Source organism: Plecotus auritus, assembly GCF_963455305.1.
Source record: "Plecotus auritus genome assembly, chromosome: 6".
Taxonomy (NCBI): domain Eukaryota; kingdom Metazoa; phylum Chordata; class Mammalia; order Chiroptera; family Vespertilionidae; genus Plecotus; species Plecotus auritus.
The window spans coordinates 39,043,253-39,067,648 of record NC_137773.1 but is presented as its reverse complement, the minus strand read 5'-3'; the positions used below and the strand labels follow the sequence as shown (position 1 = coordinate 39,067,648).

The following is a 24,396-nucleotide window of genomic DNA, read 5'->3' as shown; positions in this document are numbered from 1 at the left end:
CTTAACCCAAGGATATGTTTAGAGAGAGGAATAGAGAGAGGTTAACAGAGAGAGAGAGAAAGAGAGAGAGAAACTTTGATGTGAGAGAGAAACATTGATCAGTTGCCTCCCATACACACCCGAACCAGGGATTGAACTTGTAACCTAGGTATATGCCCTAACCAGGAATGGAACCCACAACTTTTGGGGTATGGGATGATGCTTCAATCAACTGCACCAACTGATCAGGGCATCTAAGAATTTTTGGGGGGCATTTATTTTGAGCATTTTCTACATAGATAGGCATGTCATTGGCAAATAGGGACAGTTTATTTTTTCTTTCCAATTCATATTACTTTCATTTGTTTTATTGCTTTATTGCACTGGTTAGGATTTTCAATATTATGTTGAATAGCAGTAGCAAGAGTGGAACTCTATGCCTCAATCTCAATTTTTAGAGGAATAGCTTCCAGTCCTTCACACTTACTAGCTATAGCTTAAAAAAATAGATATTCTCCACCCAGTTGAACAATTTCCTTTTTACTCCTATTACAGTTTGCTGAAAGTTTAATCATGAATGGATGTTGAATTTTGTTTAATGCTTTTTCTGCATCAATTGGTATACTCATGTGCTTTTTTCTTTAGCCTATTGTTATGAATTACATTGATTGATTTTGGAATATTGAACTAGCCTTGCTTTCCTTAAATAAATCTCACTGGTCATATTACATTACTAGAGGCCTGGTGCACGAAATTCATGCATGGGGGTGTGTGTTCCTCAGCCCAGCCTGCACCCTCTCCAATCTGGGACCCCTTGAGGGATGTCCGACTGCCCGTTTAAGCCCGATCTGGTGGGATTGGGCCTAAACGGGCAGTCAGACATCACTCTCACAATCCAGGTCTGCTGGCTCCCAACTGCTCGCCTGCCTGCCTTCCTGATTGCCCCTAACCGCTTCTGCCTGCCAGCCTGATCACCCTCTAACCACTCCCCTGCCAGCCTGATTGATGCCTAACTGCACCCCTGCCAGCCTGTTTGCCCCTAACTGTCCTTCCCTGCAGGCCTGGGCACCCCTAACTGCCCTCCTCTGCACGCCTGGTCACGCCTAACTGCCCTCCCTTGCAGGCCTGGTCATCCCTAACTGCCCTCCCCTGCAGGCCTGGTCCCCCCCAACTGCTCTTTCCTGCAGGCCTGGGTCCCTCCCAACTGCCTTTCCCTGCAGGCCTGGTTGCCCCCAACTTCCCTCCTCTGCCGGCTTGGTCACCCCTAACTGCCCTCCCCTGCAGGCTTGATCGCCCCCAACTGCCCTCCCTTGCAGGCCTGGTCCCTCCCAACTGCCCTCCCTTGCTGGCCATCTTGTGGCGGCCATCTTGTGTCCACATGGGAGCAGGATCTTTGACCACATGGGGGCAGCCATCTTGTGTGTTGGAGTGATAGTCAATCTGCATATTACTTTTTTATTAGATAGGATAGAGGCCTGGTGCATGGGTGGGGGCCAGCTGGTTTGCCCTGAAGTGTGTCCCGAATCAGGGTGGGGGTTCCCTTGGGGCGTGGGGCAGCCTGGGCAAGGGGCCTGTGGTGGTTTGCAGTCTGGCCATGCCCCTAGCGACCCAAGCAGAGGCCCTGGGATCTGGGATTTATTTATCTTCCACAATTGAAACTTTGTAGCCTGGAGCAGAGCCAAGCCTTCTGCTTGCTCCGTGGCAGCAGCCATTTCTGTTGGGACGTATGTATCTTCTATAATTGAAACTTTGTAGCCTTGAGTGGAGGCCTGGGCCAACAAGGGCAGGCGGAAAGCTTGGCTTCCTCCATTGCCAGGGAAACCCAAGCCTCCCTCCTGCTCTCTGTGGCCATAGCCATCTTGGTTGGGTTTATTTGCATATTCACTCCTGATTGGCTGGTGGGCGTGACTTGTGGGTGTGGTGGAGTGATGGTTAATTTGCATATTACTCTTTTATTAGATAGGATTCTTTTTATATATTGCTGGATTCAATTTACTATTATTTTGTTGATTTTGCATCTATATTCATGAGATACATTGGTCTGTATTTTCCCTTTTTGTTCTGGCTTTGTATGAGAATATTGCCAGCCTCATAGAATGAGTCGTGAACTATGGTCTTCTATTTTTGGGAAAGATTATGTAGAATTGGTGTTACTTTAAAAACATATGTTCAGTAGAATGAACCATTGAAACCAGCTGGAACTAGATATTTTTTTTTTGAAAGTTTTTTTTTTTTAATTACATATTTAATTTCTTTGCTACCTTAGAAAAGTTTTTAGTCGAAGCCATATGATTTTTTTTTTTTTTGGTAAGGCTACAGGTGAGGGTTTATTGGAAAGTGAGGTAAACATTATTGGAAACTAAAGGAAGGGGAATCCCTGTTATATAGTGGCAATAATTTCACTAACACTGTTGTCTACAGTAGAAAATGGACCTAGTGAACTGGTTCATCAAGCTCAGGACATTTCCAAAAAAATTTTGTAGGTCCCATCTGTTTTTTTTCTGCTTATAGAACATGTGAAAGGAGAGAAGGTAAACTAAAGAAAGACTGTTAATAAAAAGCAGCCAGGGCTGGATGACTTCAAAATTGTTTAGCTTCTTTTTCTGGAAAATAATGCTAAAATTAAGAACAAATTGCATCATAGCAAAGATGAAATACAGGGCACTTTTAGGAAAGCATGGTCTAATGATGAAGCCAAAGATGTGATTGTAATACCCCTTGTTAAGAAATCATAAACATCACATGTGGTCACTCAGAGTATCTTTCAGTCGGAATGAAGGCCCTCTAAAGTGTTTAAGTGTGTATCTCCTAGATCCTTTCAATCAAACATTAGGGCTTCTAAGAAGTATAAGAGCACTGCTTCTCAGCACTCTCATCAAATAGTTAAGATAGAGAAGTCTCATATTCCAGAAATTTGAGGGTGTGGCTTTTGTCTAAACTCCACAAAGATTCACAGAAGACTCACAAAGTTTGGAAAACAGAATTACATATGCAAAACCATTTCTGGATAGAAAGCGGCAGATACTCTATAAAATAATATGGTCAATGGACTTAGTGATTTGCTTCAGATGAATAGAATTTGGAAGAAGTTAGGGTATATCCTTTTCAAGATTAGGTTAAAAGAAGACCATAGCTTACTAGTATAGTTTGGGTGCACTCTATTGGATCACTTGTTCTGAGGGAACACATATAATGAGCAGCCCTAAGGAGAGATCCATGTGACTGGTTCCCTGTCTATCTCCAGTTAAGTCTTCAGAAACTGTAGACCTGGCTAAGAGTTTGATTGTAATCTTATGAGAGAACCTGAGCCATCAATATCCAGCTTAGCTACTCCTAGATTCCTGATCCTCAGAAACCATTTGAGAAAATAAATGTTTGTTTTTAACTGCTAAGTTGTTTATGCAGCAAGACATAAATACTACACTCTCTGTGCAGCTCACTCATCTCTGGTACTTTGCCCGATAAATTCTAGTCATCTTGCTCTGTCTTCTCAAATCTGCTGGTCTTTAGTGCTCCGTTTAGACTTTTGCTCCTTGTGCCTGGACATTGCCTTCAGGTAGTAAACTGGGGCAATTTTAGTGATATCCTATTTGCTTTCTTTCTCTAATAGATCATAGTCCTAGGCTGCCTGTTGTCCAATGTCTGAAAACAATTTTTTTTTTTTTTTTTTACATTTTGTCTGTTTTTCTAATTGCGAGATGAAAGGGGCGGGGGGGGGGGGGGGGAGAGAGAGAGAGAGAGAGAGAGAGAGAGAGAGAGAGAGAGAGAGAGAGAGAGATATCAATTGGCTGCCTCCCATGAGAGCCCTGATGTGGGAATCAAACCAACAACCCAGGCCTGTGCCTTGACCGGGAACCGAACTCACAACCTTGCACACATATGTCACAGTCCTACCCTTATTCCTCTATCTCACCATATGTAATTTACTCAATTCTAAATCAGGCTAGTTCTTTCTTTCACTTACATGCATATGTGAAATTTACTCAAATCCACTTTAACCAGTGCTCTTGTTTGCACATCTAATTCTCTTCTGATTAGAGCACAGAAACTTCCTACAAGTCATTGCTCTCCAGAAAAATCATACTGATGCTCCAACCAACTGAGCTACTGGCCAGGGCAGAGCTAGCTTAAGTCTTGATGTCCATTTACATGTGAGTGCTATCGGGAGTTGGTATCCTCACGTAACTCAGTGAAAGGGTTCTTTGCATTTCATAAGATTTTATGGTTTCTTGGATGGGAAAATTTTTTAAGATTAGTTTAAGGTAGTGAGAGGCTTCAGGCCAATGAGTGAAGAGAATGAGGAAGGGCTGAAGGCATCAAAGCCACTTTTCTATATAGAAAAGCATGGGTTATAAAATGCAACATGTGAGCACCTTGTGTATAAGAACAGTTGGTTCCACTTACTCTGATGCTTGGTCACTTACATCCACTCCACAAAAGCATTGCTTGGTTGATGCTAGCTACCATCTGGTGACATATGTATTGACCTGTCTTAAGCAACATATTTTTCCCAGCTGTTCTTTTTTCCCCTCTAAGATTGGTATTGCACACATATGTCACAGTCCTGCCCTTTTTCCTCTATCTCACCATATGTAATTTACTCAATTCCAAATCAGGCTAGTTCTTTCTTTCACTTACATGCATATGTGAAATTTACTCAAATCCACTTTAACCAATGCTCTTGTTTGCACATCTAAGTCTCTTCTAATTAGAGCACAGAAACTTCCTACAAGTCATTGCTCTCCTAGGCTTGTTCTCTCTGTAAACCAGAAAAATCATACTGATAGTCGAAGATCACCAACCGAGCTAATGTAATTCTGGGTTAAAATTGGAATTGAAATAAAATACTATACAGACAGCAATTTCTATCATCTTCTAAAGCATCTTAGAGAATTTGTACACCTATTTAGTGTAAATCGCTGAATTAGGCAGGGTGATAAAAAAATTAAAAGCAATCATTCCTACCTTCAAAATTGATCATATAGTAGGAGAAATATGTAAACAAGTCATTGCAAACCAAATTATTTATAAAAGCCTTTGAAAATATACCAGTAACTTATAACAATATTTCAAATGGGAGAGAGAGAAGAGCTTGCTGGGAATTAGGCAGACCTTTTTGGATTATGTTAGTAGTGGGGGAAATGGCAGAGATGGGAACTCACATAGGCAACCTGTGCGTTTGAGTTGTATTTTTAATTTAATCATATAACTCATCTTGTTTTCAGGAATCACAAATGTATTCCAATAAATGCATACAGTTTAATATGCATTCCTACAATTTTACTCTTATATTTTTGTTGTCATTGTTAAAATTATATGAGAAAAATTTAAGACATACCCTATGGAGGTGTTTCATTGAAACTAGCCTTCTGTCTTAATGACTTGCTGTATTTATTAAAAATAAACTGCCTCTGATCTCTTGCCTAGTTTAAAATCTGTATAATTGAGTCCCATAAAAAGAAGTGTGTAGGTTCCTAAGTAACTCAGATATTTCTTGAGTGTCAGGATACCCACACCCACACATTTTAGATCTTTAGCAAGACAAGGTTTGGAGACAAAACACTCCTTATAAACACACCTAGAGGGTCTTTGTGTTTGTTTTTAAACTCCGGACCACTCAAACAAAGTATTCTAGGACCCTGCTTATTCAAACAATGGCTTTCCTTTGAAATAAGATCGTCTGCCTCCCTGAAAGGCATAGTGGTCACCTTTGACACAAGGAACAGAAGGTAAAACAACAAAGGATATGAAAAACCAACCTCAGTGCAGGCATTTAAAAAAACCTCACCGATTTGCATTAACTCTTATATGTAGGTGCCTGGCCTAGTCCAGAGGGTGCAAATGGCAGGTTAGATCAATCACCCTTGAGTCTGACTTGAAAGGTTTGTTGTGGACAAGAAAAGAAGTGTGGAAAGGGGGTATGCACCATGAAGAGCTTCAACAAAGGAGGCAATATTTAAGGTTGAATTTCCCCCAAAAGACAGAAATAGCAAAAATATGTTTAATGTACATAAAAAAGGCAAAATCATCTCACTTGGCCTGAGACCTTTAGAATACAATATTCAACATTGGCCCTCTTAATCCTACCCTCATTATGAGAGAGAGAGAGAGAGAGAGAGAGAGAGAGAGAGAGAGAGAGAGAGAGAGAAATTGATAGCACTGATTAATGGGAAGCGGGAAAGATAAGGTAGGATAAGGGGCTCTGAAATGTCAGGATGTCTGGATGTCTACTGTCCTGGGAATCTTTGAAGCACACGCCATGACGAATTACATTATCTCCAGACTTAGAAAATTCCTAGAGACAAAGATGGGAAGAAAAATCAAAGGTCTTTGGTGAATGGGGCCCAGCTTTGTGCTTAAGTTTGCACTAAGTTTTGCTTTGTGTGATGTGCGGTGGGGAATTTGATCAAAGGAGGAGCCTGAGTAAGGAGGTGGGGTGGGGAGAGGGAGGCACTTCTACCTGCTCACACCTCCACTAGGGGTGGGTGAGTGGGTGCGGTGTAAGGATGCAAATCGGGCGCCTAGAGTAGCCAATCAGGAGTCAGGTGAGGAAATTTGGGTCCCCACCCCATCCCAACTGGGCGTGTGAGCACGTGTGCGGTGTTCGGGGACCTTTGTCCGGCAAAGTCACACTTGGCGGGCAACCTTGGTCCCTTTTTCTTGTGGGATTTGTTTGAAACTTTTCTCCTCTAACATCCCACCTTGCATGCCGAGTCTCCCCCTCATCCTCCCACAAATTCTCTCCCGCGCCGCCGCGGGTGAGAGCCTGCAGGACTCCGGTCTCAAGGCGGATGAGGCGTGTGCGGATACTGGCACACCAGGTTGCTGGGACTGCGGCACCAACCGCTGGCGGTTCGGCGCGGCTCGGACACCACGGCTCTTCAGCCCGCGCAGGGCAGTCCTCCCTCCGTCTCCAGGCAGCCCTGACCGCCTTGCGCTTGCAGGTTCTCTGCTGATTGTGGGTCGGTCCGGTGGGGCTCCGGAAACTCCTGCAACGTCCAGAACACAGAAAATATACTCATCACCTAATTCGCCAGGGAGCGGGGGAGCTGCGGGCTGTGGCGCTGCCTGCCCCCGCTCCTCCCCCCACCCCACCCCCGCCTGTGCTCGGGCAGCCTCTCGGAGTCACACAGCACCCCCCCGCCCCCCCCCCCCCCCCCCCGTCAGACAAAGGGCCTGGGCAAACTCGCCGCCCGGCCTTCTAGCGCTCCGGGGAGGCGGCGGCGCCCGCGGTGGATCGCGCAGGGAGGCGCGCGCGGGGCAGGGAGCCGCGGCCGCTGGAGCGCGGGATGGGGAAGAGTCGCGAGATGCGCCTGGCTCGCCTGTGCTGCTGCTGCTGCCTCCTTTATCAGCTGGGGGTCTTGTCGAATGGGATCGTTTCAGGTAAGTTCTGGCGTGACCTGCGGAAGCCGCTTTCCAAGGTCCCCAGCGGAGACCGGAACGCGCGGGTCGGCGGGGCTGGTGCAGCCCGTGCGTGGGGAGCAGAGCTCAGTGGGCATCTAGGAAAGGCGCGTGCGGGTGCGGAGGACGGGGACACGCTCCGAAGCCAGCACCGTTCTCCAGGCCTTTTAAAAACCATCCTGATAGGGTTCGTTTTCCTCTGTGAGAGTAGTGGCGTTTGGAAAGGTACGTTTACAGCACCTGGTGGAAAACTGGGAAGTCCGTAAATGGATAGCTCTGCTCTGGCGTGTACTTAGGAAAATTGTTTAATTGTGCTGTTGTCTTTGCACCTTTCAACAACCAAGTGCTGTCACCAGACTCGACTGCCCCAGTCCCTCTCCCTTCCCCCCACCCTATAATAGTACTTTTATTTTGAAAACGCTGGGATCTGTAATCTGATCGCAAGGCTTCAGGGCTTGCCGGAGTTTCAGGGGCTAGACGGGTGGTCTGCGGCGACGGTGAGCTGGGCATGCTGTGCACTTTCAGCCCGCACTTCTGTCTGCCCCGCCCGCAGGGCTGCAGTTCGCCCCGGACCGCGAGGAGTGGGAAGTCGTGTTTCCTGCACTCTGGCGGCGGGAGCCGGTGGACGCCGCGGGTGGCAGCGGGGGCAGCGCCGACCCGGGCTGGGTGCGCGGCGTCGGCGGAGGCGCCTGGGCGCAGGCGGCCGGCAGCTCCCGCGAGGTGCGCTCTGTGGCTCCGGCGCCCCCTGAGGAGCCGGCGGAGGGCCCGTCCGAGCCCGGGCCCCGGCCCTCGCCACCACCCGGGGGCGAGGAGGACGAAGAGCTCGAGTCTCAGGAGCTGCCGCGGGGATCCGGCGGGGTTGCCGCTCTGTCCCCAGGCGCCCCGGCCTCGTGGCAGCCGCCGCCACCCCCACTGCCGCCCCCGTCCCCGCCCCCGGCTCCGCATGCCGACCCGGAAGGCGAAGAGGTGCTGCTGCGGATTCCGGCCTTCTCCCGGGACCTCTACCTGTTGCTCCGGAGGGACGGCCGCTTCCTGGCGCCGCGCTTCGCGGTGGAACAGAGGCCGAGTCCCGGCCCGGGTCCCACGCGGGCAGAAGCCGCCCCGCGCCCTCCCGCGCCGCCCGACGTCGCCTGTTTCTACACCGGGGCGGTGCTGCGGCACCCCGGCTCCCTGGCCTCGTTCAGCACCTGCGGAGGTGGCCTGGTAAGCCCTGTCCTTCGCCGCTCCCCCCCGCCCCGCCACCCCGCCCTCTCCTCCTCGCCGACCAGCTGATTCACACGCACCTCACCCCTTCCCAGTGCTGCCCTGACTTCCCCGGGTCCCAGCCACCACCACCACCCAGAGTCCACACGGCTTACCTCCCAGCGAGCATCGCCAGGGCAGCCCGTGGACCTGAAGGCTCCGTGGGTGGACTCGCAGCGTGCATTAGTAGCCTGCTCCTTGCACATGATACCCACTGCTGTGGAACTGCCTCCTTAGGACTCTGTCCCTGCTTTCACTCTTCTGTTCTCCAAAATAAGCCCACCACGTGGTGTCTTTCAGGAGATTGGAAGACAACCAATCTGCTCACTGCTGAATCTCCTCTGTGTGCCCCCCCGCCGCCCCCCCCCCCCCCCGCCTCCCAGTTCCTCTTCTATTACCTTATAGTATTTTTCACGCCCTACCGCAAAGCTGTCAGAACAGCTCTCTAAATTACATTCTGACAACTGCCCATGATTTATACACATCCACAACCAGACTGGACAGGTGCCCGTGAAGGACAGGAGTTGAGCAGGACCAAACCGAAAGACTGGGAGCTGTTGACTAACGGATGACCTTATAATCTAGCCAGTATGCAAAGGGTTATGGTTCTATGATTTAACACTGTCTTTCCTTAGGTTAATATTTTATCTGGCAGTCGTTCCTTTTCTTCTTTCCACTCCATAGGGAAAGTAGCAAGCGTGAGAGCCTTGCTGAGAGGCCTGGTGGGACTGGAGCGTGAAAGCCATTTGCTCTCTGTCTGAAAAATAGAGATCATCATTCGTCCCCCGCCCCCCCCCCCCCCCCCCCCCCGTCTTGGCGAAGGGTTTGGGATAATTGTTACCTCCTGTAAGTTGGCCTTCACTTTGTGGTGAAGTATACATAAAGTTACCATTATAACCATTTTTAGGTGTCCGCTTCAGTGGCGTTTAGTACACTCACCTTGCTGTACAGCCTTCATGACCATGGCCTTTACTATTGGTTTAAAGCAAAACCCACAAAATAATTGAAAATGCCCAAGTGATTTGTGGCTTCATTTTGTTGTTCCCAGTAAGCCATTGATGAAACCCACAAGGACTCATCTGAAAGCAACCTGTCTATTTGGAGAAAACTCTAACAGTAATTATTTAATCTTTTTCAAAGTATTTAATCTTTCTGGATCTCATTTTCCCTATTTATAGCAGGAAATATCAGCACAATCAAAGCTACCCAAAGCCACGAAATGGAAAAAGATGGTTAGAAATTCAAACAGAATGAAACTGGAATTTTTTACCTATGCCCTCCTAAGGTCCCATAGTCAAAAGATGTAAATTACTGGACAGGGCTATATTTTACCAGAGGCTCATAATGATGAATATTCAAATGTAAACATTTTTAGCCATGAGTGAAAAAAAAATTGGCATGGAAAAAATCACATGAAAAGCTTTTAAAAATGTTTTTTGTGGAACTGATGTTTGAACACCTCACTGGGGGGGAACTTTTTGTGGGGATTTCATTGTCCACTAGAGTTCGGCCTGGGATTAAATAATTACATATAGAAAGTTCTTGGTGTGATGGAAGGGAAAGGGGATAAAGCATTTCACTGTGTTGAAATGTGGGTTTTTGGTCAGATTTTCCAAATGAGCTATGCCTTCTCTCCATACTTAAGGGAGCAAAGTTAGAATTATGAGTAGGTTTTTCATAGACTGAATAGGAGTTTGACATACCTCCCTGTTTATCATGTTGGACTTACACTCACTTTTCCTGTTAGCCACACATGTATATGTTCTGAACTGGGAAGCCTTTGTTATTGAGGAAAACTGACATTGCCAGCAATACAGTATAGCAGTCAGACTTTGAGTAAAAAGTTAGGCAAATAGCCAAGAAGGGTGGGTTTGTTACTCCAGACTCTACCATGCCAACCCTTTCCCTTATGAGGTGGGTAATGAGAGAGGGAGCATAATTTGTTATCTGAGCCCTGATATTGGCTCGTTTCCTGATGATCAACAAGTCCCCTACTTCTCTGGAATTCAGTTTTCGTAAGTAAAATGAGACAATTGGATGATTTCATAAATAATTGGATGATAGAATTAAAATTCAACTGGATGTTCAATGTATTCTCAGTCCTGTGTTAGGGGTGCACAGATTAGTAGAGGGACATCATATACAAGTAGATACGACATAGATCATCATGAGACAGTGACATACTGACATGATGAATAAAAAATTATGCCTGAGGTCAAGTCCCCTTTGGGGAGTTAGTTGGAGAAGGCTTCCCAGCGTTTAATTGGGTTTTTAAGCATGGGAGGCTTCCTCCTGGCAGAAAAGAGCTGAAGAGTGTTTCAGATAGAGGGGAGAGATGGAGGGAGAGGTGGAAGTGCACAGTGTACCAAGGGAATGAGAAATTGTCTCCCAGGACTAGGCCAGAGGTGCGATAAGGGGAAAGGCCCCGAAAAGCTGGTGAGATCAGACCTCAGAAGCCTTGTGTGCTGGAGGACAAGCTTCCCTGGCTCATGTTGATTAGCACTGGACTACATTTTTGCTCCTTCCTGTTTCCAGAATTCTGTGATCCCGGAATTCTAACTTGAGGAATCATGATGCTGTCTTTCTATGAGGTTAACTGCCTTTAGTTGGCAACAGGTTTTTCTTCTCAGTTAGCAAAGATTTCTGATTGTCAGTGGCACATACAAGATCACTAAGTGTACCTTCCCTTCCTTCTCTGAACTCCTCAACACCTTTGGGTTGTTGCAGGTCATCATCTGCCCAGTATTGCAAAGTGGTGAACATTTATGAGATGGGTCATTCATTCTCCAGATACCAGTCTAGCTGGTGCTGGGAAGGGAAAAGTGCTAGAATGAAGTTGGGTTCGGGGCCAGGTGCTGCCTTTTCAAAGTACTTAATCTTTCTGGGTCTCATTTTCCCCATTTATAAAATGTATAAATTGTATTTTATCCCTAGCAATTGACATATAAAGTGTTCTTACTATTTCCGTTTCTCCTTATTCATCTCTAATATTGAATAATAATCTGATTTGAGCCACATATTTGATCTAAGGGGCACACAAATATAATACTAAAGCAATTAAACATTTATTGAACAACTCCTTTGAGCAAGGTATTGTGCAGATACACCGAATACAAAAAGGAGATGAAGAAGCCTTGGTAGGTTACAAGGAGCTCACAGCAGCCTGGCCCACCAGTCACAAATGTCAGCAGAAAAATAGAACAGGTTGAGATATGCACAAATGCAGGGATTTCCCAAGTGCTATGATGGCACTATATTGTCCATCTCTCTTCATTTCCACAACATTGTAAGATATCTAATTTTTAGTGGGTACGCAGTAATAATCACTAAATAAAATATAACACATGCAACACTTTATTGTTTTAAATAAATAATCTCTATTAAAATACAAAAAAGCAACAAATAAAATTCCATGAAAAAGTGCAACAATTATAGTTCCTCAAAGTTAACACAATACTTATACACACACACACAACTCTCTAAGCACTGGGCCGTGGTATACTAATCAGGACATACCTTGCCTATGGTTCTCTTTATATGGACTGCTGAAATGACTATCAGTTATATTTAGATTATTTTTCCAGGATGATAAAGAGCGAATCCTATAACTTTACTTAAATTTAGAGTTTTACACAGTAGTCATTTTGATGAGCTCTGAATCAAAATGCAGCTTTGTATAAATTATTATTTATTTAAATTTTGCAATTTACTCCCTGACTTGAAATAAAGGAGTTGATGCCATGGCAAATGTTGAATACTTAAATATTTGGAGGTACCTGTTTTGGGAAAGGTACTTTATCAAGTACTAGCACGAAAGCAGGAGGGGAGGGTGTCGGGGCAGGAATGGGGAAAGGAAGTGCACAAACAGATCTGGGTTAGAAGCAGAATCAGCATCCAAATGGAAACAGTAAGACTGCAGACTAACCTCACACATCTACCTTCTTTGTTTGATCCAAATCTTAGGAATGGCAGAAAATCTATTCTAAATAAATCTAAAGCAGTATTATAAAAGAATGCCATCAGTGCATCAAACATTTTGAATATCTCTTGAAAGACTGAAGCAGTTTGGATTGGATTAATGGAAAACATATATAGATGTTAGAAAACATCTGTGAATGGTGGGAGCTGTGCCAGAGGAGCTGTTGCACATGCAGTGGGCAGAGGGGGCCCCTAGAACAACTCCTTGACTTTTTCTGATTTCCAGTTATGCCAACGAGTGGAGGCCAAATGCGTGTCCCTAGGCAAGAGCACAAAGAATAGAGACAGAGCTTTCCCAGGCATGTTGGTGAATCCAGAGGATAAAGAGTCTTCTACTCTCAAAAGATGAAATATTGGTTCCCTGGACCCAGTAGAAGGTCCCACCTGTCTTACCAAATAACTGGAAGAGAGCTGGGTAAGTGAACTAGTCAACAGATAAGTGAGCAGAGAAACCAAAAAGAGATGAGCTGACACCAAGAATACCTTTTAAAAAAACGAACCATATAAAAGAGAACCCACAAACTCTGGTTAATCAATATATTAAGCAACAACATTAATAGAATAAAACACTTTCACAGAAGATTAAAAGTGGATATATATTTATGGAAAAATACGTTTAAAAAACAACAGCTTCTATTTGGGAAAAATGATTAGATACAATGAAACTAATTTTTTTGATCATTATAATTTAAAAACTTCATATATGAACTGATCAGTAACTTTGTGATCTAGAAGACCAAACCCAGAAATTATCCCAGAATATAATACAAGGGATAAAAGGATACAGAATATGAAAGAAAAGTTGTGAGCCAAAATTGTAGATCTAGATGGTCCAAATTTTTCTAATAGGAGTTCATTTTTAAAATAAATTATAGGATAGAATTTTTAAAATGCATGAAATGAACCCTAAACATTTAATTCTAATTTAAATCACCAAAATGTATATTTATCCACCAACCTTTGGATATAAGGCCAGATACTACTTACTCCTTTGAGTGTAGATCACATAACTGGTGTTCCAGGTGAGCCTTACCAACTGTGCACCAAACCAATTTCCAATGCAGGTTTCTGTATTTGGGATAAAAATTAAAGAGAAATGCAAGGCAATTTATGTATAGAATCCTGGACTTAAAAAATAAATTGAATCGTTTTTTTTTAATTAAATATACTAGAGGCCCAGTGCACGATTTCGTACATGGGTGGGGTCTGGCCCCCCACCCCCGATTGGGGTTGGGGAGGGTTAATTGGGGGTGGGGAAGATAGTGGTTGTGCTGGGCACCTCTCCTGGACACCTGACTGATGGTCCAGACTGTGAGCAGTTTTCCTCCTGATCACTCATCATTCAGGTTCCTGATCTATGTTGGCTAGAGAGTATTCACTTACTTGGAATCACTGAAGGTCACACTTCAGTGATCGGGGTGGGAGGGGCTGGTAGGGGGCGGGGTGGCAGGGGGGAGGGGCTGCGGGCGGTTGGCTGGCCGGCCCTGCCCCGGATTAGGCTGGTTGGCTGCTGCAGTGTGTGTCATAGCCACTGGTCGTTCTGGTCGTTCCGCCGTTTGCTTGGTTGGCTTTTATATGTATAGGTTGAAATAACATTGGTTAATAAGATTATATATAAATTTCAGGTGTACAACTTTATAGTAGACATCTGTATACTCTATTATGTGCTCACCACCCAAAGTCTAGTCTTCTGTCACCATATATTTGATACCCTGTTTAATCTCTTTGTTCTCCCACCACTTCTCTTTCCTTCTGGTAATCATCAAACTATTGTCTGTTTTTTGTTTATTTGTTTCTTTTTGTTTTATACCCCACATAAGCGTGATAGTATATGGTTCTTGTCCTTTTCCTTGACTCATTTTACTTAGCGTAAGTAAATACTCTCAAAATCTACCCATGTTGACTCAAATGGCAGTAGTTCATCTTTTTTAATGGCTAAGTACTATTCCATTGTGGATATGTACCACATCTTTATCTAATCATCTGCTGAAGGACACTTAAGTTGTTTCCATGTCTTAGCTATTGTGATAATGCCACAGTGAACATAAGGATACATATATATTTATGAATAAGTGTATTCAAAACCAGGTTTCAAATATTTTATAGTTGTTTCATCCCAAATGAAATAGATCTATCTGCCTATCTATCTATCTCTCTATCTAACTTTAGCAACTTATCTGTCTCAAGTTTTCCAGGAAATCTTCCTGGAAACAAACACACCTTTTGCACTCAGAGTTCACTGGCTGCTAATATTAGTGTCTGATTAAATTATGTAATTGCAAAATGTTGTGCATACATCTGTTCAAACAAATATAGCTGATTCTTGGTAAACATGCAGGCCTACTGGTGGAAATAATTGTGTACAGCAAGACAAGGTAGCAATCTACAAACTGAGCACTGATGTTATTTCAATGTTTATTTACTTACTAGAGGCCCGGTGCACGAATTTGTGCATGGGTTGGGTCTCTCAGGGTGGCCTGTGGAGATTGGGCCCCAGCTTGTGCCGCCAGCCTCACAGCCCTGCAGCCCTGCCTGGCACCCCAGCTTGGCCTGGAGCTGCCCCCTCACCTGTTCCAACATCCTGCCTGTGGGACAGTTGGTCAGGGCCTGGCCCCCCCGCACATCCCCTCAGCATCTGGGAACCGGGTGGTGGCCCTGTCCCCACCGCCACTGCTGGTCACCATCTGAGGGGCGATTGGCAAGGTGATTGGGCCCCTGCTCACACCCACCTTGACCTGGTGCTTCCCGCTCACCTGCTCCACCATCCCACTGCAGTCCCGCTCTCGTTGGGGCCTATGAGGACTGGCAGCACCTCCACTGCCGCCTGCTGCCAGCACCGCATTGCCAATGCCCGCCATGTTCTGTGCCACCCCCTGGTGGTCAGCGCACATCATAGCGAGCAAATTCCTAGTCTTCCGGTCGAACGACCACCAAGGGGACAATTAGCATATTAGGCTTTTATTATATAGGATTTTTTGTGTTATGGTAGGCTGAGATCTTTTCATATTTTTATTCTAATTTCCTTTACTGTAAACTTTCGTATTCCCTACTCATTTTTCCATTAAGTTTTTGGTCCTTTTCAAATTATAAAGCTCTATTTTTTTTCAATTTTAATATTAATTTATTTCAATTTCAGTTGACATTCAATATTATGTTAGTTTCAGATATACAGCACAGTATTTGACAGTTACATAATTAAAAAGTTATTCCTCCCCATAAGTTAGTACCCACCTGGCACCATACATAGTTATTACAATATTATTGACTACATTCCTTATGCTGTACTTAAATTCCTGTGACAATTTGTAACGATCAATTTGTACTTCTTAATCCCTTCACCTTTTCACCCAGCCCTTCAATCCCCCTTTCCTCTAGCACCTGTCAGTCTGTTCTCTGCATCTGTGAGTCTATGTATGTTTTATTTTGTTTTTTGGATTTCATATAAGTGATTTGTGGATATTGAACCAACTTTGCATCCCAGGAATAAATCCCACTTGATCAAGGTGTATACTTTTTTAAATGTATTGCTGAAATCAGTTTGCTAATATTTTGTTGATTTTTGCATTTGTGTTCATCAGGGACATTGGCCTATAATTTTTTTCTTGATTTTCTTTTTTGTCCCTGACGGGGAGCACTGCTCCCCAGAGGTACTGGAATATCAGGCCAATGCTCAGCGTGGGGAGAGTAAGCTCCTATTCATCTCTTTGCTCCAAAAATTCATTAAATATGCATTTCTTGGATAGAGGATGTGTCAGATGTTAATTTATAAGAGCAGATACCTACTCTTGATCTTAGCCAAAAGGCTGAGAAGCCATGGTCTATAATTTTCTTTTTTTTTTTGTAATGTCTTTTTTTCTCAGGTTTTGGGATCAGGATAATGCTGGCATCATAAAACGAAGTTGGGAGTCTTCCTTCCTGTTCAGTGTTTGGAATAGTCTGACATGGGCCCAGGCTGACTGCCACCGACAGAGCCTCTGGCCTTGTGGGAGTTGGAGAGGACAGGGCCTCAGGGAGTCAGAAGGGTGCAGCTAGTGGAGCTCACAGACTAATGCCCTGTAGGGGAAGTTTTTAACCCAGGGAAGGTGGTGCCAGTGGGCTGTGCAATAGGAAGACTCAGCACAGGGGCATTAGAGGTTATCCCTCTGCCCTCGCCCTGAAGCCACAGAGCTGTCTGTCCTTGTGTGACGGATACCCCCTGAGCTGCTGTCCCTCTGCTGGTGCCCAGGGTGAGTGCCTGTGGTAGTCTGTGAGTTGTCCTTTTAAGAGGGTGTCTGAATTTCCAGCAACCTTCAGTCTTACCCAGGTGTGGATGGAATCCCCATTGAATTTCACTGCTCGATGTTATGTGGGTTCCTCTTCCTGGTTCTTGTGCCATGGGCTGGGTAACCTAGTGTGGGGTTCGAGGGGGACCTTGGCAGGTGAACTATCCCTCTGGAGTCTCAACTGACACACCTGGGTGTGGAGCCAACCTATTTTGTGTTTCTGACCCTCCAGTCTTGCTGTAGTTTCTTCTTTATACTCTTAGTTATAGGACTTACGTTCAGCTACTCTTTTTTTTTTTTTAAATTGATTTTTAGAGTGGGAGGGAGGGAGGGAGGGGAAGAGAGAGGGAGAGAGAGAGAGAGAAAGATTTTGATTTGTTTTTCCACTTCATGCATTCATTGGTTGATTCTTGTATTTGTCCTGACCTGGGGATTGAACCTGCAACCTTGGCATATTAGACAATGCTCTAACTCACTGAGCTACCCAGCCAGGGTTTCAGCCACTTTCAGATGGTTCTCTAGGTTGATTGTTCTATAATTTAGTTGTATTTTCGATGTGGTCATGGGAGGAGATGAGTTCAGCTCCCACTTACTTGGCTATCTTGAACTCCTATCCCCCAGGAAATTATTTAAGGAAGTCTTAAAATATTTTTTATGCAACATTAAACAGAGCACATTTTTATTGTGCTCACACACCATTGAATGTTTTTGCTTAATTGAAATTATATTTTTACCCCAGATGGTCTTATGGCTTTGTGTTTGCAAAATAAAGAGTAATCAGAGGCATTCCAGGTTCCTGATAGATGGGAAGGATATTAAGTTAGGGATGTAATCTGACATATTTTGAGGCCGTGGGAGAACCAGTGGTCTGTCTTGGATTATGATTGGGGTGGGGGGAGGGGGGTGTTCCTGAAAGGAAGTTTTAAGATTCCCCTAGCCAAGTGAGGATCATAATTTAATGCAGAGTGCATTCAGGGTGCAGCCATGGTGAGCACATCATCTTGTCTCCATCTCATCTTTATTCTAATGCCAAATGCTAGACTGAGAGAAGTGAGAAAATGGGAACTCAGCCATTTCAATGCTCCCAGATATTTGAACAGAATTATTGCATGGCGGTGTTGGGAGGCTCTTGGGGATGAGATAGATTGGGCCTTGCCTTTTCCAGCAAGAGAGAATTGATTTCATTTCATAATTAATGTGCATAAATATGCAATAAATTATTAACTATTTAGGCTTTAACTCAGATAATTAGGGAATGGGACTGATCAACCCAGACCAATTTTGGCATTATTAAACAGCTTCTGTTTGCCTATTGCTTTCCATTAAATAAAATGGGATCTAAACATATTTTTTTTCTTCACAAGCACTTAAAGATGTTTTGCCTCAGATTTTTATTTCAGCCCTCTTACCTCTACCTGGCTTCACCTAAACCAGTGGTCAGCAAACCGCGGCTCATGAGCCTCATGCGGCTCGCGAGCCGTGGTTTGCCACTCTGTTGACTAATGACCACTGTCATATACTACCCTTTTCCTCTTTGCACACAATATACCACAATTGCCTAATCCTCACAGCTTCCAACTACATGGTAACATTTAGTCTAGTCCAGTGGTCGGCAAACTCATTAGTCAACAGAGCGTCAAACTGCGTCTCGCTGACCACTGACCTAAACCATAGGACCATCTTCTGCAGAGAGCCCATATCATCAGCTACTTGCTCATGTTTTTGATGCCCTGTTTCTGAAAGTCTTGTGTGCAAACTCTTTACCAAAGTCATGGCAGTGGGGGTGAGGTAGAGGAAGGTGGGGTCTCTGCATTTAAAACTGGGATTTCAGAGTGTACCTCAAATCTAAGAAATATATTTTAAAAGAATCCAAGGTAATTCTTGTGCAAGCTGAAATTTGAGGGCAGCCACTCTAGTGGCTCGGAAAACTCCAGAGCTCATGATATTCAGTGACTAGATTAGTATTCACCAAACTTTGTATACCCTAGGTGTTTTGAATGGATTTTAGTACTCTTTTTTTTTTTTTTTTTGTAGCTCCAATGATAGTAAAGTTGGATACCTTTGTCTTTACTTTTCACCTCCTCCCAGGAACCCCATTAGATTTCATTGAGCTAGAAAGGATTTTATGAATTTCAAGTGATTATTTAACAGGCTATACAGTACATATGAACAAATTGGGAGATAATGTGTTAGGGCAGTGGTCGGCAAACTCATTAGTCAACAGAGCCAAATATCAACAGCACAATGATTGAAATTTCTTTTGAGAGCCAAATTTTTTAAACTTAAACTTCTTCTAATGCCACTTCTTCAAAATAGACTCGCCCAGGCCATGGTATTTTGTGGAAGAGCCACACTCAAGGGGCCAAAGAGCCGCATGTGGCTCGCGAGCCGCAGTTTGCTGACCACAGTGTTAGGGCCTTAATGCCAGTATGAATGTTTTTGTATTCTTCAGGTGGAAAAGTATACAAAAGTTGAAACTTGCTTCCCATTCTATAATTTGGAAGCAAATAGAGCAGATTATTTCAAACTGTCATCTACTGTTTTGTGGGTAATGTAGCAGGAGAATGAAAGTATTATATTACCAGATGTTTCACAATAGTTACTTTAATAAGATGAAATTGTTGAAAAGTAAAGGAGGAAAAACACCTTTAGGTTGAAAGGGGCCTACCATACTACCAAGTTCAGATGTGGATAAATGAAGATGGAAGCACACTATAGAGGGATTTTAGAATATCAGTAAACTCTTTGTGAGAGATTGTCTACACTGACTGGCAGTGCAGTGTGACCAGGTTAAGAGGTTAAGAAGACCTTGGACATGCATAAGAATTAAATGGTAAGCTTACTCAAATGGCAGAAATAAAATAATGTGTTTTATCTACTCATTCACATCCTAAGAATTTTTATGTCAAGCCCTGACTCCTGTGGCTCAGTTGGTTGGGCGTTGTCCCACGTACTGAAAGGTTGCTGGTTCTATTCCTGGTCAGGGCACATGCCTGAGTTGTGGGCTCGATCGCTGGTAGGGGGCGTGCAGGAGACAGCTAATTGATGTTACACTCTCACATCGATGTTTCTCCTCCCTTTTTCACTCTCTAAAAGTCAATAAACTAATCTCTTTTTTTCTTTTAAAAGAGTTTTGTAAAACTCATTAAAGTTAACAGCCAAAAAAAATAACATGCTATGAGGAGTGGCCAGGCAAATAATTATATTAGCTACTCTAATTAGTGCAAATTGTCTGTCTCTGTTATAATTTGGAATTAAATGTATGTAATAGCAACAAAAATGTGATAGACATATCCCCATTACTAAAGCATTGTATTACCAGCAAATATTTAGTGTTCAGTTCATAGTCAGTTGATAGAGGAATTTATGTGTATTTAGCATAAGGTCTTTGTGTTATCTGATTCTGGTTATGTGCTTGAAGATAAAATAAATATAACTTCAAAATTCTATTAAAAATAGGAAGTTGGAATAATTTATTATGGAAATAACAATTATGTGTAAATATAATTAACAAAGTAATGTCTGAGTAATTTATTGTGGACATAGCTGTCTTTTTATAAATGTAATTATTTTATCTACTAACATGGATAATTTCTGTGTCTCAAGAACTCTCTAATTAGAAATGTGGTTAGTAATGTTTTAAAAGTATTGAATTTAGTAACTTAAGATTACAGTTCCTACTTATAAACTTTTCCAAGTAGAAACTAATTATTTCTCATTAGTAAGGTAGATTCATGAATATATTGAGCTGATTTTCCGATATAACAAATTTAAAAAGATAGTGTGAATGCCTTTTTTTTCTAATATCTTTCTTCTGGTATGATTTACGTGCCATAAGATTCACCCAAATTTACAAATCAGTGATGTTTAGTACATTTACAAAATTGTGCACCATCCATCACACAATCCAGTTTTAAAATATTTCCATCATCCCAAAGGGCTTCTTCAAACCCATCTGCAGGTACCCAGTTCCAAGCAACCATTAATCTTCCTCTCTCTGTAGATTTGCCTTTACATCTTATGTAAATGAAATTACATATAATTTGGTCTCACTTCTTAAACTTAGTGTAATGTTTTTGAGGTTCATCCATGTGGTAGCATGTGTCAGTAGTTTAGTTTGTTTCCTTGCTGAGGAATAAATTATTGTTGGGATAGACCACATTTTATTTACCCATTTACCAGTTGATGGGCTCTTGGATTGTTTCCACATTTTGGCTGTGATGACTAATGCTAACATGAGCATTTGTGTACAAGTCTTGTGTAGAGAGATTTTTATTTTCATTTCTATTGGGTAGATACGTAGGAATGGAATTGCTAGATCATATTGTAAATTTATGTTTAATATTTTACAAAGCTGCCAAATTCTTCTCCAAAGTACTATGCCATTTTAAATTCCCATCAGCAATATGTTAGGATGACAGTTTCTCCTATTTTAACTATTCTAGTGATTGGGCAGTGGTGGCTTGTGGTTTTAATTTACATTTTTCTAGTTACTAATTATCTTGAGCATCTTTTCATGTGCCATTTCATAGCCACTGATATATCATCTTTGGTGAAATTTCTGTTCAAATCTTTTGGCTGTTTTAAATTAGTTTTTTTTTGTTTTGTTTTGTTTTTGGTCTCCTTACTATGGAGTTCTTAGAGTTCTCCATATATTCTGGATGTAAATCTTTTATCAGACATATGGCTTACTAATGTTTTCTTCCAGTCTATTGGTTTCTATTCATTTTCTTAATGGTGTCTTCTAAAGCCAATTAAAAACACACACACTGAAAATAATCCAGTTTATCAATTTTTCTCTTTTACTGAATGTGCTTTGGTATTGTATCCAAGAACTTTGTCTTAATTCAAAGTCTCTTACGTTTTCTTCCATAATTACATTCTTACATTCAGGCCTATGATTAATTTTAAGTTACTTTTTGTATATGGCATGAAATAAGAGTCTAAATTAATCTCTTTGCATATATGTATCCAGTTTTTTCTCAGCACCATTTGTTGAAAAGATCATCCTGTCCTCATGAAATGCCATACATAGAACTTTTGTCAAAACTTAATTAACCATAAATGTAAATTTACTTTTAAACTATTAATAGTTTACTTTTGATCTGTATGTACATCCTTATGTCAATACTGTACTGTCTTGATTTATATAGCTTTATAATATGCTTTAAATGCAGGAAATTTAAGTTCTTCAACTTTGATTTCCTTCTTTGAAACTGTTTTAGCTCTTCTGGATCCTTCGCATTTCTATATAAACTTTAGATTGTCAATATCTCCAAAGAGTCTGCAGGGACTTTAATAGGGATTGTGTTTAAAGGTTAATTTTGGAAGAGTTTCCATCTTAAACAATATGCAGTTTTTTTTAGCTTTCTGGAAATAATGATCACTAGAGCAATCATTAAGGGATATTTATGAATACCCCATTGATTAAAATGAACAAAATTAGCTACTGTAGTTCATTTATATACTAGTGTATAAAAAACCAGTGACCATAACGACCAGAACAACCAGAGACCAGAACACCATGGCCCCTCGCCCAGGCCAGCCCCGCCCCCCAGGGTGCGAGTTTGATGGAGGAAAGTCAAAGAAAAGGGGGGAAGGTCTTAAGGGTCTGCAGGGTTGGGATGGTTGGCCCAGAGTAGGTTTGGAGTGTGCTGGGGAAGGAAGAGGAAGATCCGATTGGAAAAGCACAGTACCTTTCTCATTGCAAACCAGGACGGTGCCAGCAGTGGACCGAATGGGCGGTTGTTTAATGAGTGCTTGGGACCAACATGTTCATGGCAGTGGCAGTACTCCCAAAACTTCACTGATTCCAAATAGTAAACAGCTATCAACTTCAAGAAACAGAAAAATCTTCTCCAACCGAGGCCCTGGACGTTGCAACGCGACTGAAGGAAACATCACTTGAGGAGGAGCTGGAAAAACTGGAAGTATGTGACCAGAGGATTGTGGGATTGTAGAGGATGCCTGGGCACCTATCCCTAGAACGTGACCCTGTTATTGCTCATGTACATAGTCAGCCCTATAGTCCCCAGTCTCGCAGTATTTGGACGTGACTTCTGGTAGTAAATTATTTCGATTGAGGTTTGCTGTTCCCTTGCGGTGAGGAAGATCAGAATTAAAGGTTTCGTTTGTTACCTTGGTTTGAAGTGGAGGAAAATGGGGTAGTGATGAATAAGAAACTTTGGAGATAGTGAAGGGCAGTTTGTTGAGAGCTCAGAATTAGAGTTTAATTGGGGTAGAAATCCTGCTAATAGCCACTGATGCCTGAAATCTGAGCACTCTACTTTTAGGTTTTCCAGTTCAAGTTTTTGGAGACTGCCTATTAAAACATTCCTGGTTGGAAAGTTTTGTATAGAAGCTCATAAGTATTAAGTATTTGCTGTGTTCACCACGCTTAGCTCTCTGTAAGGAATTTGGAATAATGTTAAATGCCTCATGTTCTCAAGAAGCTTGAATTTTAAATAGAAGAAATAGAAATATTAAAAATAAAAAAGAAGAAGCTTGAGTTTCAGGGGCAAAATCAGGCAGGCAGGTGAGCAGTTAGGGGCCATTAGGCAGGCAGGCAGAGCGGTTAGGGGCGAGCAGTTAGGAGCCAGTGGTCCTGGATTGTGAGAGGGATGTCTGAAAGGTCCCGGATTGCGAGAGGGTGCAGGCTGGGCTGAGGGAAACCAACCCCCCATGCAAGAATTTTGTGCACCGGGCCTCTAGTATTATAATGTTTACAATGAACTAGACTTAAATTTCATGAAGGATTTATGAAAACAAGTAATCGAAGCTATTCATTTGACGGTATACAAATAAGGTATACAGAAATAGGAGGTCATACAATTAGTAGTGTCTTTGCAGGATTAGGGCATGAATTCAGGTATAAGTTCAATATTGTTTTATATATCCCACTGCTGTGAAAAAGACCAAAGTTGTTAGGGTAAGGGTTCAAATCAAGTAAACAAATATATACAAAATAACTAACAGCATATAACTCAACCTTGGCAGGAAGTAGATTTTAGTTGTAAACAGGGTTATTCTGAAAATATAGACCTGTATCCACATTATTGTGTGTGTTCACTCAAATAGAACCAAGAATTCCTTTATCAAAAGCCAAAGCAATATATTCTCTGGTAATCTGAGTTTAGGCTATAGGAATCATGACTGAAAAAACACTAAGGTGAAATAAAGGCCCTTAGTTAATCAGTTAGGTATCTATATATATAAAAGCCTAAGCGACCATTACGATCAGATGACCTGCCAGTAGCTATGACGAGCACTAACCACCAAGGGGCAGATGCTCAACGCAGGAGCTGCCCCCTGGTGGTCAGTGCACTCTCATAGCCAACCTCCCGCGGCCAGCCAACCTCCGGCTGGCCAGCCCCCATCAGCCCCAATTGCTGGCCAGGCCAAGGGACCCCCACCCATGCAGGAATTCGTACACTGGGCTTCTAGTTAATTTAATAATGATATAAAGGAGCCTAGTAAAGAATAGAAATACCATATCTAGTTAATTCCAATTTTTTACATTTTACATAGGGCTGTT

General features: G+C 42.8%; 1 protein-coding gene across 1 annotated transcript in view; it reads left to right on the top strand.

The window, feature by feature from the left end:
* Positions 1-7,268: 7,268 nt before the first annotated feature.
* The window catches only part of ADAMTS19 (ADAM metallopeptidase with thrombospondin type 1 motif 19), a gene marked incomplete at both ends in the record, with an annotated part of 216,683 nt that continues 199,555 nt past the window's right edge, over positions 7,269-24,396 (top strand). The window contains 2 exons of the mRNA XM_080672669.1: positions 7,269-7,362; positions 7,934-8,583. Coding sequence (XP_080528795.1) covers positions 7,269-7,362; positions 7,934-8,583 — 744 coding nt within the window. The remainder of the gene's footprint in view (positions 7,363-7,933; positions 8,584-24,396) is intronic.